The 19,348-nt window shown below is 43.4% G+C and overlaps 1 protein-coding gene across 1 annotated transcript; it reads right to left on the bottom strand.

The window, feature by feature from the left end:
• Positions 1-2,403: 2,403 nt before the first annotated feature.
• LOC135514302 (protein FAM219A-like) lies at positions 2,404-18,748 on the bottom strand. The gene is made up of 6 exons (XM_064937688.1): positions 18,470-18,748; positions 17,335-17,437; positions 12,681-12,783; positions 12,375-12,455; positions 12,128-12,182; positions 2,404-4,057 (listed from the first exon to the last, which is right to left on the bottom strand). The coding sequence occupies exons 1-6, from the start codon at positions 18,536-18,538 to the stop codon at positions 3,899-3,901; spliced, it is 570 nt and encodes a 189-aa protein (XP_064793760.1). The 5' UTR covers positions 18,539-18,748; the 3' UTR covers positions 2,404-3,898.
• Positions 18,749-19,348: the final 600 nt, after the last annotated feature.

Genomic DNA, 19,348 nt, shown 5'->3' with positions numbered 1-19,348 from the left:
CAGCATGGCACCCACAGCATTCTGCAGCGATACGCCATCCCTTCTGGTTTGCGCTTAGTGGGACTATCATTTGTTATTCAACAGCACAATGACCCAACACACTTCCAGGCTGTGTAAGGGCTATTTGACCAAGGAGAGTGATGGGGTGCTGCATCAGATGACCTGGCCTCCACAATCACTCAACCTCAACCCAATTGAGATGGTTTGGAATGAGTCGGACTGCAGAGTTAAGGAAAAGCAGCCAACAAATGCTTAGCATATGTAGAAACTCCTTCAAGACTGCTGGAAAAGCATTCCAGGTGAAGCCGGTTGAGAGAATGCCAAGAAGTGCAAATCTGTCATTAAGGCAAAGGGTGGCTACTTTGAATAATCTAAAATCTAACATATATTTTGATATGTTTAACACTTTTTTGGTTACAACATGATTCCATATCTGTTTCATAGTTTTGATGTCTTCAATATTATTCTACAATGTAGAAAATAGTAAAAGTAAAGAAAACCCCTTGAATGGGTAGGTGTGTCCAAACTACTGTACATGTTTAAAGAAAGAAAAGTCCCTTTCAATTAAGCTTTTGTGCCATCATGAGGTGTAATGGATCATGACAAGCGGATACCAAAACCGTCAGGCAAATTGCAATATTTTAAAAGCTCTTATGTGCTTATAGTAAGTTATTAAGTATTACACCTCCAATTACCGATCTGTAGTTCCAATAAATAAGTGGTCTCAAAACCGACATTTCGACTCAATTGCACACCTTTGGAATGCAATGTTGGCTAATTTGATTTGTTATGATTTTTTTGCCTTTGTCATACTGTCATTGAGAACTCCTGAGAATGACTCCAATTATTCCCTCTTTGTCTCTTGGTGGCTATGGTCTCCAGGCGAGAGGCCATTCCATTGTACCTGGTCAGGCTGAGATTTTCGCATTCAGATGAGTTGACGTGCCACTACTACACACATACTGGGGTAGAAGTGCTTCACCTGCCTGCTATGTGACAAACATGCACTCCCCCACGCAGGCTTCCACTCCATCATGCTTCAGGGCCCAACGGTCAGAAAATGACGCTCCTTTGCCTCCCTCTCCGACTCTGGAGACCAGAGTCCAACTGGTATGTGAGACACACGCATGCGCAAGCACAAACAAACACACAACAAAATACACTACAGGTAGGTGGAGTTCTCTTAGAAAAAAGGTCCTATCTTGAACCTAAAAGGGGTTGTTCAGCTGTCTCCATAGGAGAACCCTTTGAATAACTATTTTTGGTTCCAGGTAGAACCCTTTTCAGTTCCATTTAGAACCCTTCCCACAGAGGGTTCTACATGGAACCCAAAAGGGTTATTTCTACCTGGAACCAAAAAGGGTTCTCCTATGGGGACAGCTAAATAACCCTTTGAAACCTTTTTTTCTGAGTGTAGGCTAGTTACTTTACTTTCTGTTAAATGTTTATAAAAATGTTTTGCAACTGTTCTGCTAAATGACTTAAATGTAAATGTAAACTGTGTGCCCAGTGCCCTACTGAACACGACTGTATGTTTTCTGTTTAGTAATAACTTTGTACTGGTCTGTAGTGACCCCTGGTGGTGTGAGCAATATTGTCACTGAAATGTTTGTTTATTTGGACAATGTTTTTACACTGCCAGACAATGAGAGGCCTTGTGTAGAAAAGTGCCTCATAATGTAATAGTATAAATCACCGTGGCAGTCATGTTTGTGCTAGTAGTTGATAATAAATTGCCTAAATTATAGTTATGTTATACCTTGTTATAGGCTACCACAAAGCAGTGCAGTTAAATGGGTATTCATTTATGGCATACTCATCAAACTGAGATTGGTGTCAAATTGCCAACTGTTAAAATATCTAAATACAATGTGAAGTTCTGTTGCATCTTAGATTAATACTACAACATTTGCAGTACTGCGAAATTAACAAACAAATACATTTCTCAACATTTTTTAAACTTTGTACATTCATTTTGTTTTTTTGCACAGGGGTTTGTGTAATAATCTGTGCCTTTCAGCTTGCATTTCTGCATCAGCATTATTGAAGTTTTGAAGTTGTTTTAATCGTCTGAAAGTCTGACGCTGTCATTTTCAACGTGCATCTGTGGATAACCTATGATACTCCTTCTTCCAGGAAATACCTGTGTAATTAATTGTCAGACCTTTAACATTAAAACAATGAACTTTGTACATCTATGTGATCTATGTAATGCAATTACCGTACACTTACCCTACCCATATGATTAACAGAGTGCATGCCAAGCCCCACAGCTGTACTTAGTACTTGCTGTCACCCTGCACGTTTTTGTCATATTAACAATAGCTGGATGTAGCAAAGCAATTTGGAAAAGGAACTTTTTTTATGTCCAGAACTGTGGATATTAGAGACACTCTACGCAGGTTCAGATGGCTTTGTGTTTATTGATATCATACACTACACATAACAATAACACTGTTAAATACTAGAATGGAAGTGTCCACATGAGAACATAATCATCTTTTTTTAAAATGCATACCTTCATATATTGCAAATCTCTTTGAAATACGTTAAGTCATGAGACTGGCGATAAATGTAGACATTTTGTTTGAATGTTCTGTACTTCAAGCATACTCTAATCACAAATCAACTCTGAAGGGTGTTTGAGTGAGGGTGATAGTGAGGAATTAGTGCTCAAAGTTAATGATACGTATGATCACTAGATCACGTTCCAATCAACCACGCGAGTACCACGCGAGTACCACGCGAGTATCACGCCAGTACCACGCCAGTACCATGCGAGTGAAATAAATTGCACCCCACTCATTTAGTTGATGATGCATGTGTGTTCTCCTTTGACATTATTTAGAATGATTGTGCCAATCAAGACTTGTTAGCAGGATGTAATTGGGGAGTTGTTAGTTAGACACACTGTGGGGGGGACATAGTAGGATGTCATAACAGGCTGTATCCAAAAAGATATTGAATGTCAGCGTATGCTTTTATTACACAAACACTTGTTCCCTGTGGCCTATATGGGGGTGAATATAGTAATCTAGCTGTGAAATCGTTGTGTTCTAGAATGAATCCAATGATAGGTGAGCAAAGTATGAATTCTATATCTTCCTCTTGAATAAGGATCATCGCAGATTAGGGACATATGTACGCATATCACCTTAGAACCCAAACAAATTCAAATGTGCAAGAATTATACATTCAAAAGTGATAAATCAATGAAGAATGGACAAAATAGCAGTGTGCAGCAGTAAGATCTCCCAATCCATTTACAGTAGGTGCTCATCATGCATGTCATCCCTTTGCAATACATTCATCCCTAAAAACCAAAACCATAAATACCTCAAACCAATAAAAAAAAATAAGAAAGAGGGCAAGAATGTAGACTGAATGAGTGTATTGACCAGGCCGGTGCTACACAAGCCTGCTTTCAGTACCAAATTACAGATACCAGATACACATAACCAGATATGAATCTTCAAAAAACACCCCAGCATGTACAATCATACAGATCCTTCAAATAAAAAGTCCATGACCATTAAAAGATACTGAATAAAACGCAATAAATATGACCTTGAAGTCAAGTAAGCAGAGCAGCTTTGATCAGCAGCAGTTACAATAATATGTCTTATTCTTAGGGACATGAACATGATTTTGCAATCATTTTCACTTGTATAACACAATGTTGGCCCGGAGGAGGCATCTGAGAGGCCTCAAACACAAACAGAAGTGCATGTCCTACCATAGGAGGAAGTAATCACTGTTAGTCCTATTTGAAAATGTTGGTGTATTTTTCTCTTAATTCTCCTCGTCTTAATTATTTGTTGTCATATAATTATCATGTTCTGTCAATTCTCTCTGTCGCTGCTCTAGTGACAGAGTGAACATATTGCGCATGCGTGAGCTACTGGATTTGACATGCGGTGGAGGAAGTGGCTTGGCAGCACATGCAGGTGGGGTTGACAGATTTGGGCGGGATCAGATCCAGGTCCTCGTCGTCAGGGATCTCGTCCAGCCGGTAACCATCCTTCAACAGCTGGATATTCAGGTCCTGGTTGATTTGCTGCGAGGGTGGAGATAACGGACATGTTACTAGGGGTGTAGGGGATTGTCAGCCATGTTACTAGGGGCTGTAGGGGATTGTCAGCCATGTTACTAGAGGTGTAGGGGGTTGTCAGCCATGTTACTAGGGGCTGTAGGGGATTGTCAGCCATGTTACTAGAGGTGTAGGGGGTTGTCAGCCATGTTACTAGGGGCTGTAGGGGATTGTCAGCCATGTTACTAGGGGCTGTAGGGGATTGTCAGCCATGTTACTAGGGGCTGTAGGGGATTGTCAGCCATGTTACTAGGGGCTGTAGGGGATTGTCAGCCATGTTACTAGAGGTGTAGGGGGTTGTCAGCCATGTTACTAGGGGCTGTAGGGGATTGTCAGCCATGTTACTAGGGGCTGTAGGGGATTGTCAGCCATGTTACTAGAGGTGTAGGGGGTTGTCAGCCATGTTACTAGGGGTGTAGGGGATGGTCAGCCATGTTACTAGGGGCTGTAGGGGTTGTCAGCCATGTTACTAGGGGTGTAGGGGGTTGTCAGCCATGTTACTAGGGGTGTAGGGGATTGTCAGCCATGTTACTAGGGGTGTAGGGGATTGTCAGCCATGTTACTAGGGGTGTAGGGGGTTGTCAGCCATGTTACTAGGGGTGTAGGGGGTTGTCAGCCATGTTACTAGGGGCTGTAGGGGATTGTCAGCCATGTTACTAGGGGTGTAGGGGATTGTCAGCCATGTTACTAGGGGTGTAGGGGGTTGTCAGCCATGTTACTAGGGGTGTAGGGGATTGTCAGCCATGTTACTAGAGGTGTAGGGGTTGTCAGCCATGTTACTAGGGGTGTAGGGGTTGTCAGCCATGTTACTAGGGGTGTAGGGGATTGTCAGCCATGTTACTAGAGGTGTAGGGGGTTGTCAGCCATGTTACTAGGGGCTGTAGGGGATTGTCAGCCATGTTACTAGAGGTGTAGGGGGTTGTCAGCCATGTTACTAGGGGTGTAGGGGATTGTCAGCCATGTTACTAGGGGTGTAGGGGATTGTCAGCCATGTTACTAGGGGTGTAGGGGGTTGTCAGCCATGTTACTAGGGGTGTAGGGGGTTGTCAGCCATGTTACTAGGGGTGTAGGGGATTGTCAGCCATGTTACTAGGGGTGTAGGGGATTGTCAGCCATGTTACTAGGGGTGTAGGGGTTGTCAGCCATGTTACTAGGGGTGTAGGGGGTTGTCAGCCATGTTACTAGGGGCTGTAGGGGATTGTCAGCCATGTTACTAGGGGTGTAGGGGATTGTCAGCCATGTTACTAGGGGTGTAGGGGGTTGTCAGCCATGTTACTAGGGGTGTAGGGGATTGTCAGCCATGTTACTAGAGGTGTAGGGGGTTGTCAGCCATGTTACTAGGGGTGTAGGGGGTTGTCAGCCATGTTACTAGGGGTGTAGGGGATTGTCAGCCATGTTACTAGAGGTGTAGGGGGTTGTCAGCCATGTTACTAGGGGCTGTAGGGGATTGTCAGCCATGTTACTAGAGGTGTAGGGGGTTGTCAGCCATGTTACTAGGGGTGTAGGGGATTGTCAGCCATGTTACTAGGGGTGTAGGGGATTGTCAGCCATGTTACTAGGGGTGTAGGGGTTGTCAGCCATGTTACTAGGGGTGTAGGGGGTTGTCAGCCATGTTACTAGGGGTGTAGGGGTTGTCAGCCATGTTACTAGGGGTGTAGGGGATTGTCAGCCATGTTACTAGGGGTGTAGGGGGTTGTCAGCCATGTTACTAGGGGTGTAGGGGATTGTCAGCCATGTTACTAGGGGTGTAGGGGGTTGTCAGCCATGTTACTAGGGGTGTAGGGGGTTGTCAGCCATGTTACTAGGGGTGTAGGGGATTGTCAGCCATGTTACTAGGGGTGTAGGGGGTTGTCAGCCATGTTACTAGGGGTGTAGGGGTTGTCAGCCATGTTACTAGGGGTGTAGGGGATTGTCAGCCATGTTACTAGGGGTGTAGGGGGTTGTCAGCCATGTTACTAGGGGTGTAGGGGTTGTCAGCCATGTTACTAGGGGTGTAGGGGATTGTCAGCCATGTTACTAGGGGTGTAGGGGGTTGTCAGCCATGTTACTAGGGGTGTAGGGGTTGTCAGCCATGTTACTAGGGGTGTAGGGGGTTGTCAGCCATGTTACTAGGGGTGTAGGGGATTGTCAGCCATGTTACTAGGGGCTGTAGGGGATTGTCAGCCATGTTACTAGGGGTGTAGGGGTTTGTCAGCCATGTTACTAGGGGTGTAGGGGTTGTCAGCCATGTTACTAGGGGATGTAGGGGATTGTCAGCCTTGTTACTAGGGGTGTAGGGGGTTGTCAGCCATGTTACTAGGGGTGTAGGGGGTTGTCAGCCATGTTACTAGGGGTGTAGGGGATTGTCAGCCATGTTACTAGGGGTGTAGGGGGTTGTCAGCCATGTTACTAGGGGTGTAGGGGTTGTCAGCCATGTTACTAGGGGTGTAGGGGTTGTCAGCCATGTTACTAGGGGTGTAGGGGATTGTCAGCCATGTTACTAGGGGCTGTAGGGGATTGTCAGCCATGTTACTAGGGGTGTAGGGGGTTGTCAGCCATGTTACTAGGGGCTGTAGGGGGTTGTCAGCCATGTTACTAGGGGCTGTAGGGGATTGTCAGCCATGTTACTAGGGGTGTAGGGGGTTGTCAGCCATGTTACTAGGGGCTGTAGGGGGTTGTCAGCCATGTTACTAGGGGCTGTAGGGGATTGTCAGCCATGTTACTAGGGGCTGTAGGGGATTGTCAGCCATGTTACTAGGGGTGTAGGGGGTTGTCAGCCATGTTACTAGGGGCTGTAGGGGATTGTCAGCCATGTTACTAGGGGCTGTAGGGGATTGTCAGCCATGTTACTAGGGGCTGTAGGGGATTGTCAGCCATGTTACTAGGGGTGTAGGGGGTTGTCAGCCATGTTACTAGGGGTGTAGGGGGTTGTCAGCCATGTTACTAGGGGTGTAGGGGGTTGTCAGCCATGTTACTAGGGGTGTAGGGGGTTGTCAGCCATGTTACTAGGGGTGTAGGGGATGGTCAGCCATGTTACTAGGGGTGTAGGGGGTTGTCAGCCATGTTACTAGGGGTGTAGGGGGTTGTCAGCCATGTTACTAGGGGTGTAGAGGATTGTCAGCCATGTTACTAGGGGTGTAGGGGATTGTCAGCCATGTTACTAGGGGTGTAGGGGGTTGTCAGCCATGTTACTAGGGGTGTAGGGGGTTGTCAGCCATGTTACTAGGGGTGTAGAGGATTGTCAGCCATGTTACTAGGGGTGTAGGGGATTGTCAGCCATGTTACTAGGGGTGTAGGGGGTTGTCAGCCATGTTACTAGGGGTGTAGAGGATTGTCAGCCATGTTACTAGGGGTGTAGGGGATTGACAGCCATGTTACTAGGGGTGTAGGGGATTGTCAGCCATGTTACTAGAGGTGTAGAAGATTGTCAGCCATGTTACTAGGGGCTGTAGGGGATTGTCAGCCATGTTACTAGGGGCTGTAGGGGATTGTCAGCCATGTTACTAGGGGCTGTAGGGGATTGTCAGCCATGTTACTAGGGGTGTAGGGGATGGTCAGCCATGTTACTAAAGGTGTAGGAGATAGTCAGCCATGTTACAAGGGGTGTAGGGGATTGTTAGCCATGTTACTAAAGGTGTAGGAGATTGTCAGCCATGTTACAAGGGGCTGTAGGGGATTGACAGCCATGTTACTAGTGGTGTAGGGGATTGTCAGCCATGTTACTAAAGGTGTAGGAGATTGTCAGCCATGTTACAAGGGGCTGTAGGGGATTGACAGCCATGTTACTAGGGGCTGTAGGTGATTGACAGCCATGTTACTAAAGGTGTAGGAGATTGTCAGCCATGTTACAAGGGGTGTAGGGGATTGTTAGCCATGTTACTAAAGGTGTAGGAGATGGTCAGCCATGTTACTAGGGCTGTAGGGGATTGTCAGCCATGTTACTAAAGGTGTAGGAGATTGTCAGCCATGTTACAAGGGGTGTAGGGGATTGTTAGCCATGTTACTAAAGGTGTAGGAGATTGTCAGCCATGTTACAAGGGGCTGTAGGGGATTGACAGCCATGTTACTAGTGGTGTAGGGGATTGTCAGCCATGTTACTAAAGGTGTAGGAGATTGTCAGCCATGTTACAAGGGGCTGTAGGGGATTGACAGCCATGTTACTAGGGGCTGTAAGTGATTGACAGCCATGTTACTAAAGGTGTAGGAGATTGTCAGCCATGTTACAAGGGGTGTAGGGGATTGTTAGCCATGTTACTAAAGGTAAATGTAAATGTGTAGGAGATGGTCAGCCATGTTACTAGGGCTGTAGGGGATTGTCAGCCATGTTACTAAAGGTGTAGGAGATTGTCAGCCATGTTACTAGGGGCTGTAGGGGATGGTTAGTCATGTTCCTAGGGGCTGTAGGGGATGGTTAGTCATGTTCCTAGGGACTGTAGGGGATGGTTAGTCATGTTCCTAGGGGATGTAGGGGATGGTCAGTCATCTTACTAGGGGTGTAGGGGATGGTCAGGCATGTTACTAGGGGCTGTAGGTGATGGTCAGTCATGTTACTAAGGGGCAGTGTTAGAGGTAACACGTTTACAAAATTAATGCGTTATGTAACCAGATTACTTTTATGATTAACGGAGTATAGTAGAGTGTTACTTTTTCAAATTGGGTAATATTATTACAGTTACTTTGTCAAACAACGTGTGCGTTACTTTCAGAATCATATCTCTACCGGGCGCGTGTTTCCATTATGGAATCTCAACTTGTTTCCTCATCTAGTTCTCGAGCGAGTGGAGAAAGGCTGTGCTGTCCATAGAAATGTACAGAGGGCGCACCGCTGATCTTTGCCATTGTCGCTTCTGTGATACAGTAGCAAAGCCCAGGGAGGGCTCTCCCGTCTAGTGGCAAGTGTGCACTCTATACATCTCTATGGGTCCGTGTACGAGCGATCTATAACCAGAACTGGCAGCTCGAGAGAAAGATTTTTAATGAAAAGATAGGAAATCTGTACAGATGTTTGGCTTACAGTATACAGAATATGGCTAATCAAACACCCCATAGATAGCGCAGCACTTGTAGACTATCACAGGAAATCTGCACCACAGATGAAAGGAGAAACTACAGGAGTGATCAAACCTGAATTAGTAAGTGACCAATCCTTGGTAGAGCGCGCATGGCTCGCCTTGCTCCCTCTGACAGTAAAACAAACATTGAGATTTTTTTCATGAAAGTAACGCAAAATAATATAGCTAGTAATATAACACTTTACTTTCCACACACTGAAATATTGTAAAGTAACAAGGAATATGTAAAGTATTACTTTTACATACAAATAATCCCAACCCTGCTAAGGGGTGTAGGTGATTGTCAGTCACGTTACTAGGGGGTGTATTGGATGGTCAGGCATGTTACTAGGGGTTGTATTGGATGGTCAGTCACATTACTAGGGGTTGTAGGGGTCTGTCAATAACATTACTGAGGCTGAAGAAATGTTACCATAGACTTAAAAAGGCTGGCTAGTAGTCTTCGAGGAGTACCCATCATGTAACTAAGGCTCGTCATGTTGTTACACAGGGAAATCAATGAACACTATGACTTATCATAGATTCAAAAGAGTTACTAGAGTTTACTTACTTCAGTGATCATATCAGGAAACCAGGAAATTGTCTTGGTACAATCGCTAAATGGTTTCATGATAAAGACATAAGGCTAAAATAATGACTGTAAGTGGCTTGGAGAATGAGTCAGTTGTGGTGTTGGTTTGATATTTGGATAATGAATATAGGTAGCCTGAATTTCTATCCAACAGTAATCTGCATTTACTGTAATTAGGTTTGTGAAGGGAAAGAACCTTGAGATTGTGAGTGTGTTGGGGAGTGAGTGGCAATGGCTTGGCATGACTGTACAGCCCATTACAGATACAATGGCCGAGACGAGACAAGATGGGTTAATGCAGTTTGAGAACAAAGTTTGCTTGATCAAACAGTCTAGTTTCAGAACGTCTCATGCCGCCTAAAGATTTGAAAAGAGACGTGTCCGTTTAGAAAATCAGAGAACAGTACGCAGAAGTTCTGTGTTTAGTCCAGCATTTAGCTCACTAGGCAAGCAGACCTAGCGACAGTAAGATCCAAAATTATTCACAAAGATTAGCAAAGATTGCATAAATTAAATAATTGTCACGTTCTGACCTTAGTTCTTTTGTTATGTCTTTTGTTTTAGTATGGTCAGGGAGTGAGTTGGGTGGGTTGTCTATGTTCCTTTTTCTATGTTTTGGGATTTCTGTGTTTGGCCTGGTGTGGTTCTCAATCAGAGGCAGCTGTCAATCATTGTCCCTGTTTGAGAACCATACTTCGGTAGCCTGGTTTCACTTTTGAGTTGTGGGTGATTATTTTCACGTGTCGTTTATTGTTTGGTTTCAGTGTTCGCTTGTTTTAATAAAGAGCATGAAGATGTACCACGCTGCGCATTGGTCTTCCGATCCTTATTACTCCTCCTCGTCAGAGGAAGACAACCGTTACAATAATACAAATATTGAGCTATATTGTATGCTGAAAATTAGAGTATTTCATACTAATATACTAACAATTGCTCAGAGAAATGCATTTTGTTTAATAAATCTCAAAAAGACAGGGGTTGGAATAATACTCCAGCACCCTCTCCTTTATTTTTTTCTAGAATGTTTTATGAGATTGGAGAACACACTGGGAGGGATCTTAGACCATTCGTCCATGCAGAATCTTTCAAGATCCTTGATATCCTTCGTCTGTGTATATGGACTGCCATTTAGACCACTGGTTTTCACTGGGGTTCATCTTCGGAGACTGAGATGGCCATTGCAAAATGTTATTTTTTTGGGGGGGTAAATTAACCATTTCTTTGTTGATTTTGATGTGTGCTTGGGGTTGCTGTAAAATCCACTTGTGGCCGAGTTTCAGCCTCCTGGCAGAGGAAACCAGGTTTTTGCCTAAAATGTTCAGATACTTGGTAAAGTTCATGATGGCGTTGACTTTAACAAGGGCCCCAGGACCAGTGGAAGCGAAATATCCCCATAACATCAAAGATCTCCACCATATTTTACAGTAGGCATGAGGTTATTTTCTGCATATGCATCTGTTTTTCGACGCCAAACCCACCACTGGTATTCATGGCCAGAGAACTCTATTTTCATGTCATCTGACCATAGCACTGGTTCCAATTCAAGTACAGATGCCATTTAGCAAACTCAAGGCGGTGCTCTGGTCAGATGACTTGAAAATAAAGCTCTTTGGAAAGACTGATAACCCTAAACACACATCAAAATCCACAAAGAAATTGTTTAATTGATGACAAAATCAATTAATGGCAATGGCCATCTAAGTCTCTGGACTGAACCCCATTAAAAACCTGTGGTTTATTTGAAGAGGTGAGTCCATAAGTGCAGACGAAGGATATCTAGGATCTGGAAAGAGTCTGTATGGAGGAATAGTTTAAGATCCCTCCCGAAGTGTTCTCCAATCTCATATAACATTTTAGAAATAGGCTCAGTGCCAAGGGTGCTAGATTATTGAAAACAGGGGTGCAAATAATTTAACCCTTTCTTTTAGAGATTTGTTTTATTACTTGTTAAACAAAATCTCTTTCTCTGAGCAATTGTATTAGTATGAATGAATACAATTGTACTATTTGCATACAATATTGCTCAGTATTTGTATATTTCTTTGCTCATCTTTATCAAGGGTGCCAATAATATTGGATCTGACTGTATTTTGCTGCAGTTAGCTAGCTAGCCCAGCAGAATGTGTGCCCTATTTCTGGTGCTCGTTTGCTACAACACCTTGCTACAACCAGTGGCAACTTTGTTTCAAAGTTGTATTATGTCACTGTAGAGGTACCATCACCATGGAAACGGTCTCAACAGCGTGTCTCGAAATGTTTTATTTGAATGCAGCTGTCTTTAGTCAGCTGTCCTACACAAAATTCTAAAACTGGTTAGTTTTGTCTTGCCTCTCCTTATGATGGCTGTTATATCTTTACCGGGCTTAAGTAGTGTTACCCAGAGTGCATAGATACCTGGGCCCTCACACATCTCACCTCGGCTGAGGAGTATCCCGATGAGGAGTATCTGGACATGTCGAAGTCATCGTCACTGCAACATAAATGGAAGTGTATGGTTTTGCATTTGCATAGATTCATGTCATCACTGTTGATCTTATATTTATTTTCACCTCACACACTGCCCTTAACCTAAATTCTGTATCTACAGTATGTTGGCAGATCTGAGACTAAAGGGTGATGGTGGACATTTCTGTGTATGACAGTCATTGATGTTGTCACATACCTGTCTGTATCTATGGCAACCAGGGGCTTCTCATCAGGGCTCTGGTCTAAGGAGGAGTAGCCCTTATTGGGCACCACCAGCCTGTGGAGAGGGAGAGAGTGAAAGAGAGAGGGAAGAGTTATAGGTGGGCAGGAGAGTGAGTACACAAGGAAGAAGAGGTGGAACAGACCAGGAGGAAACAAAAGAGAGTGAGTGAGTGAAAGAAACAGGAGAGGTTCAAGATACCAGTGAAGGGAGAAATAAAACAAAAAATAATGTAGGGCCAAAATCTAGAAGGCCCTAATCAGGACCAAAGTCAGCTCTCACCGTGTTCTGGCCATCACATTGTTTTTCTTCGGCTGCTGGTTCACTGGACTACCTGCATTGCCATTCTTCAGTGATCCCTTCCTGGCCAGCTCGCGCTGTTTCTCTGCACACCACAGAACATTAGAGTATGAACAAAAAAATACATTTCCTAATATTAAATATCGCGCTAAGAACAGGCTCAGTTTGTTGGGGCATGACTCTACATGAGTCGAAAGCATTCCACAGAGATTCTGGCCCATGTTGACATGCTTCCCAAAGTTGTGTCAAGTTGGCTGGACCATTTTCGATACGCACGGGGAACTGTTGAGCGTGAAAAACCACGCAGGGTTGCAGTTCTTGACACACTCAAACTTGTGCGCCTGGCACCAACTACCATGCCTCGTTCAAAGTCACTTAAATATTTTGTACTTGCCCATTCAGCCTCTGAATGTAACACATACACAATCCATGTCTCAATTGTCTCAAGGCTTAAAAATCCTTCTTTAACCTGTCTCCTCCCATTCATCTATACTGATTGAAGTGGATTTAACAGGTGAGATCAATAAGGGATCTTAGCTTTCACCTGCATTAATCTGGTCAGTCTAAGTCATGTTTTGTACACTCAGTGTATACAGTACGGTCACAGACAAAATCCTGGCATGGCAGCTCTCAGCTGACCAGTTTCCTGACACCATTAAACTGGTCATCTGGTTTCAAGTCAGTACTGTGTCATATATATCAGGCAAGGGCCATCTTAACCTTATAACTGAAGGACAGAAAAAAGACGATGCTCTACAGGAAAAACAGCGCCCAACCAAATCATCTTGGCTCCTGGACCCTGTCCACGCATTTCAAGGCTGCGTTGAGACAATGACTTATCAGTGACCCAAGCCCTACCCTTGTGTCGCTGAGTTGTCAAAGTGATGCTGCAAATGTACATTGTCCCGGGGGCACTGGCAGTCATAATGTGAATAACCTGATTGATGTCCCTCTAACCCCCCTAGATGCCTCTGTTAATCCTACAGCTATTGTATGCTGTAATCATGTGCCCATGAACCTGAGTTATACTGTTAGCACTGAGGCTGTTTGCCCTAGTAGGAAGCCCACTATGTGCAGCTCACCGTGCACTATCAACTCAAACCTAAATATCACTGTCATGTCTGTCTCTGATGAGCTTCCCAGGAAAGCAATACAAACAATCAAGAATCCCAGAAAAGTGCTAAAAATAGCCCACATTAACATACACTACATGTCCAAATGTATGTGGACACATGCTCGTGGAACATCTTATTCCAAAATCATATGCATTCGTATGGAGCTGGTCCCTCCTTTGCTGCGATAACAGCCTCCACTCTTCTGGGAAGGCTTTCCAGTAGATGTTAGAACATTGCTGTGGGGACTTGCTTCCATTCAGCCACAAGAGCATGAATGAGGTCGGGCACTGATGTTGAGCGATTCGTCCTGGCTCGCAGTCGGCGTTCCAATTCATCCCAAAGGTGTTCGTTGGGGTTGAGGTCAGGGATCTGTGATGGCTAGTCAAGTTCTTCCATACCGATATCAACAAACTATTTCTGTATGGACCTCACTTTGTGCACAGGGGCATTGTCATGCTGAAACAGGAAAGAGCCTTCCCCAAACTGTTGCCACAAAGTTGGAAGCACAGAATCTTCTATAATGTCATTGTATGCTGTAGTATTAAGACCTCTCTTCACTGGAACTAAAGGGCCTAGTCCAAACCATGAAAAACAGCCCCAGATCAATATTCGTCGTCCACCAAGCTGTACAGCTGACAATATGCATTGGGGCAGGTAGCGTTTTCCTGGCATCCACCAAACCCAGATTCGTATGTCAGACTGCCAGATGGTGAAGCGTGATTCATCACTTCAGAGAACGTGTTTCCACTGCTCCAGAGTCCAATGGCGGCAAGGTCTACACCACTCCAGCAGACGCTTGGTATTGCACACGGTGAGCTTAGGCATGTGTGCAGCTGCTCGGCCATGGAAACCCACTTCATGAAGCTTCCAACGAACAGTTCTTGTGCTGACGTTGCTTCCAGAGGCAGTTTGGAACTCAGTATTGATGTTGCAACCAAGGACAGACGTTTTTTTACACGCTACATGCTTCAGCACTTTGCGGTTCCGTTCTCTGAGCTTGTGTGGTCTACCACTTTGCGCCTAAGCCATGTTGCTCCTAGACATTTCCACTTCACAATGACAGCACTTACAGTTGACAGGGATAGATCTAGCAGGGCAGATATTTGACAAACTGACTCGTTGGTAAGGTGGAATCCTATGACGGTGCCAGGTTGTATGTCACTGAGCTCTTTCGTAAGGCAATTCTACTGTCAATGTTTGTCTATGGAGATTGCATGGCTGTGTGCTCGATTTTATACACCTGTCAGCAATGCGTGTGGCTGAAATAGCCGAATCCACTCATTTGAAGGTGTTTCCACATACTTTTGATCATGTAGTGTATATCAGGAGGTGTGAATGGAAGGCCCAAAAAATGTTGATGTCTCCAGCCACCCAAGCTATAGACGGTTTTCTCTGCTTCCGCATGGCAAGCAGTACCGGAGCAACAAGTCTGACACCAACAGCCTCCTGAACATCTTCTATCCCCAAGCCATAATACTGCTACATAGCTACAAAAATGGCTACACGGACTATCTGTATTGACTGTTCTATTTTTTATGTTGCAATGACTGTATACAGACTCGCAGGACTCTACACACACGCACACACACACACACACACACACACACACACACACACACACACACACACACACACACACACACACACACACACACACACACACACATACTTAATTTGCTCACACACAAATAACACAAATTCATACTGACTCAACACACACACACACTCATACAATCATCATATACACTGCTACTACTCTGTTTATCATATATCCTGATGCCTAGTCACATTAACCCTATACATATCTACCCTAACACCTCCAGGATCCCTGCCCATTGTAAATATGGTATTGGCACTGACCTTTGAACTGACCCTGTATCAGTGGTGTAAAGTACTTAAGTCAAAATACTTTAAAGTACTACTTAATTCGTTTTTTTGGGGTGTTTGTACTTTACTTTACTAATTATATTTTTGACAACTTTTACTTTGATTTTTACTTCACTACATTCCTAAAGAAAATAATGTACTTTTTACTTCATACATTTTCCCTGACACCCAAAAGTACTCGGTACATTTTGAATGCTTAGCAGCACAGGAAAATGGTCCAATTCACACACTTATCAAGAGAACATCCCTAGTCACCCCTACTGCCTCTGATCTGGCAGACTCACTAAACACAATGCTTATTTTGTAAATTATGTCTGAATGTTGTGTGCTCCTGGCTATCTGTACATTTTATAAACAAGAAAATTATGTTGTCTGGTTTGCTTAAAATAAGGAATTTGAAATTATTTATACTTTTACTTTCGATACTTACAGTTAGTATATTTTAGCAATAATGTTTACTTTTGATAATTATGTATATTTAAAACCAAATAGTTTTAGACTTTTACTCAAGTAGTAATTTACTGGGTGACTCACTTTTACTTGAGTCATTTTCTATTAAGGTATCTTTACTTTTACTCAAGTATGACAATTGGGTACTTTTTCCACCATTGCCCTGTATATAACTTACTTACTTTCTCATGTTCTTCTTATTTATATTTCTTGTGTGTTTTTGTTCTACTTTACTTTTTTTATATAGTACTACTGATATTGATTACTGAATTGTTGGGAAAGAGCTCGCAAGAAAGGCATTTCACTGTACCTGTGTACGTGACAATACAAACATGAAACGTGAGATAGACGGGCTAGAAAAGAAAAAAAATGGTGATGCTTGCATTCAATTGTCACTCCCTGTTGCACACAACAAGCTTCCATTCCCCCTATCACAAGGGAATTCATGGCTGATTTAAGATGAAATGTTCAACCGTGTTATGGTCAACCGTGTTACTTTATTTGGCACTTAATAGGCACTTACTACAGCCATTTTTTATTTAAACTCTTGAGAGTTACACTTCTAAAAATGCAATGAATTGGTGGAACGACCCAGTATCCAAATCTGTGGGTGATGTGTTCCACTTGTGGGGAAGGTTTTTACTCAAATAAATTTTTAACAATCTTAAATGTTGCATCACGCACAGACGAGGAGGAAAACAGTGTACAGATGTCAGGCTCATGGCTGCTGTGGGCTAGCTTGAGGTTTTGATATATCAGACCTTCTGAGGCTTGGGGCGGATATCTTTGGGACCAGGGCTTTCAAAAAAATAGTCCCCCCCCTCTTCACAAATGTTATGGGAACATATTTGTTGAAAGGATATCATGAGGATCGGTTGGTCATCAAAGACATGTCTTATTACAAAATTGCTAAATTTCCTACCTAAAATGCTCCTTTCTACTCTTAATTCATTCAATGATTTTACATACTGAACATCACAATGATATGTGTCAATGTGTTTATATTTATGCCTTTAATTTTGGTAATATGGTTTTGGGGAATGATTGAGCCTTAACTCCAGTACACCTAGCCTTTGTATTGCTACCCACATCTTTGTATTGCTCTACAGTCATGTGACCCCTGTCCAAGGTGCTGAAATAAACAGAAGCAGGCAGTGGGTTCGGCTCAGCCTTCTTACACTCACCTATCTTCATCTGCAGAGGAGAGGGCTTGTAGTTCATAGTGACTGGCTCCTCCTCCCTCGTGTCTGAGTCTGCTTCGGAAGAAGCTGTGGATGATGCAGGGTCCTAGAGAGAGAGAGAGAGAGAGAGAGAGAGAGAGAGAGAGAGGACTCCCATACATATCATCTGGGATGTTCATGACATGGCTCGTAAATGGCTAGTAAATTCATGGCTAGTAAATACAAGCCTAATACAATTCTGTCTCTCATTCACACACACCAAAGGTTGTCAGGCAGTCACATCTTCATTGCACACAGTCCATTCATCGACTCCTATGATGCACATTTCACTCAAAGCTCCCAAAAGCTACACCACCGTGGAAATCTCAGTATTCTATTGCAGATAGGTTCAACTGTACCCCAGGGCCCTGGGAAACGAACTCTGTAAGCAAACAAAGATGGCCTACTGACGAGACAAATCACTATATGCCTAACAACATCTTATGCGAACCAGTGGGTTTGATTCAGAGTTAAACACCAAATATGATGTCGTGGAGGATACTGCTCCTCGCAGTCTCTGCATGATGAAGAAATCGAACATCAGCTAGGCCTTAGTTGCTCTGATAGGCTACCCGATTGCTTTGCAATGTTCAGTAAGAGCCTACAATTCAATAATAACGTAATCGGTCACATGCATTCCAATCAACTACTTAGGATTTTTGCAGTGCCCGTGTTAAAGCTGGCCTTTGCCTCATAGGCCTATGCTTGTCCCCAGAGCGGATGTGCTTCTGCGAACGTGTAGGGATGTTTTTTTTCGCCAGGCATCACCGATGACAGCTCGCCATCTCAATCTCTTAAAAAACGGATAGTCTATTGATTGAGGTCTTCTCTAAATTCGCTTCTCATCGCAATAAAGCCAGGCATAATGTTTTACTGACCTTATGGTTGCCTACCAAGAACAATGCTACATGTGTTACCTTTATCAGAGATAAAAAAATAAATGCTACAAAATATCACCAGGCCAATATCTAAATTCAACAATCCATTATAGCCAGAATGTATGTTGTAAAACACCTAGTGGGCTAGCTTAGTCGCATAATATAGGAACAGAATATATTAACCTATTTATCACCACAATGAAAAAACACATTCCACTTACAAGTGGCTGCATCTCTCCCTGGACAGCGCTCGGAACCTGAAATCTATCTACTGGTATCTCTTCCATCATTTTGGCGACGTGTTCTACCGTTTATGCCTCGGTAATTATACGGCAGCGCCGTGTATTGGGCCAAAAGTGTGATTAGTTGTGCCTCAGATTTTCGGTTTCTCAGATTTCTAGCAATAACGGCGATTCTCCGGTTCTCTGCCACATCCCAGCAGGCAGTATCTATGCAGTGGTAACCAGTCAGTAACTCAACCACCCACTTCCGGGTACAGATCCGTTAATCGGTCTCGCCCATAACGGTCTCACGCTGCCCCAGAATGAGCGTAAACCGTTTCACCATTGCCTGACAATGTGGACCAGTGATTTTTTTACGGTATAACTCCAAAACAATCCACATTTGTAGCCTAGGCTAGAAACATCGATAAGTGCACTTGTCAATATATATACAGTACCAGTCAAAAGATTGGACACACCTACTCATTCCAGGGTTTTTCTTAATTTTTATACAATGAAGACATCAACATGATGAAATAACACATATGGAATCATGTAGTAATCAAAAACGTGTAAAAAAAGGCAATTTATATTTGAGATTCTTCTAAGTAGCCACACTTTGCCTTGATGACAGCTTTGCACACTCTTGGCATTCTCTCAACCAGCTTCATGAGGTAGTCACCTGGAATGAATTTAAATTAACAGGTGTGCCTTTTCAAAAGTTAATTTGTGGAATTTCTTTCCTTCTTAATGCATTTGAGCCCATCATAAACAGAAGATAGTCCAATTTGGTAATAGACGAAGTCCATATTATGGAAAAGACTGCTCATATAAGCAAAGAGAAATGAGAGTCTATGATTACTTTAAGACATGAAGGTC

Source organism: Oncorhynchus masou, chromosome 25, assembly GCF_036934945.1.
Source record: "Oncorhynchus masou masou isolate Uvic2021 chromosome 25, UVic_Omas_1.1, whole genome shotgun sequence".
Taxonomy (NCBI): Eukaryota; Metazoa; Chordata; class Actinopteri; order Salmoniformes; family Salmonidae; genus Oncorhynchus; species Oncorhynchus masou.
Note: the sequence above shows the minus strand (reverse complement) of the source record. Positions and strands in the feature narration are given on the sequence as shown.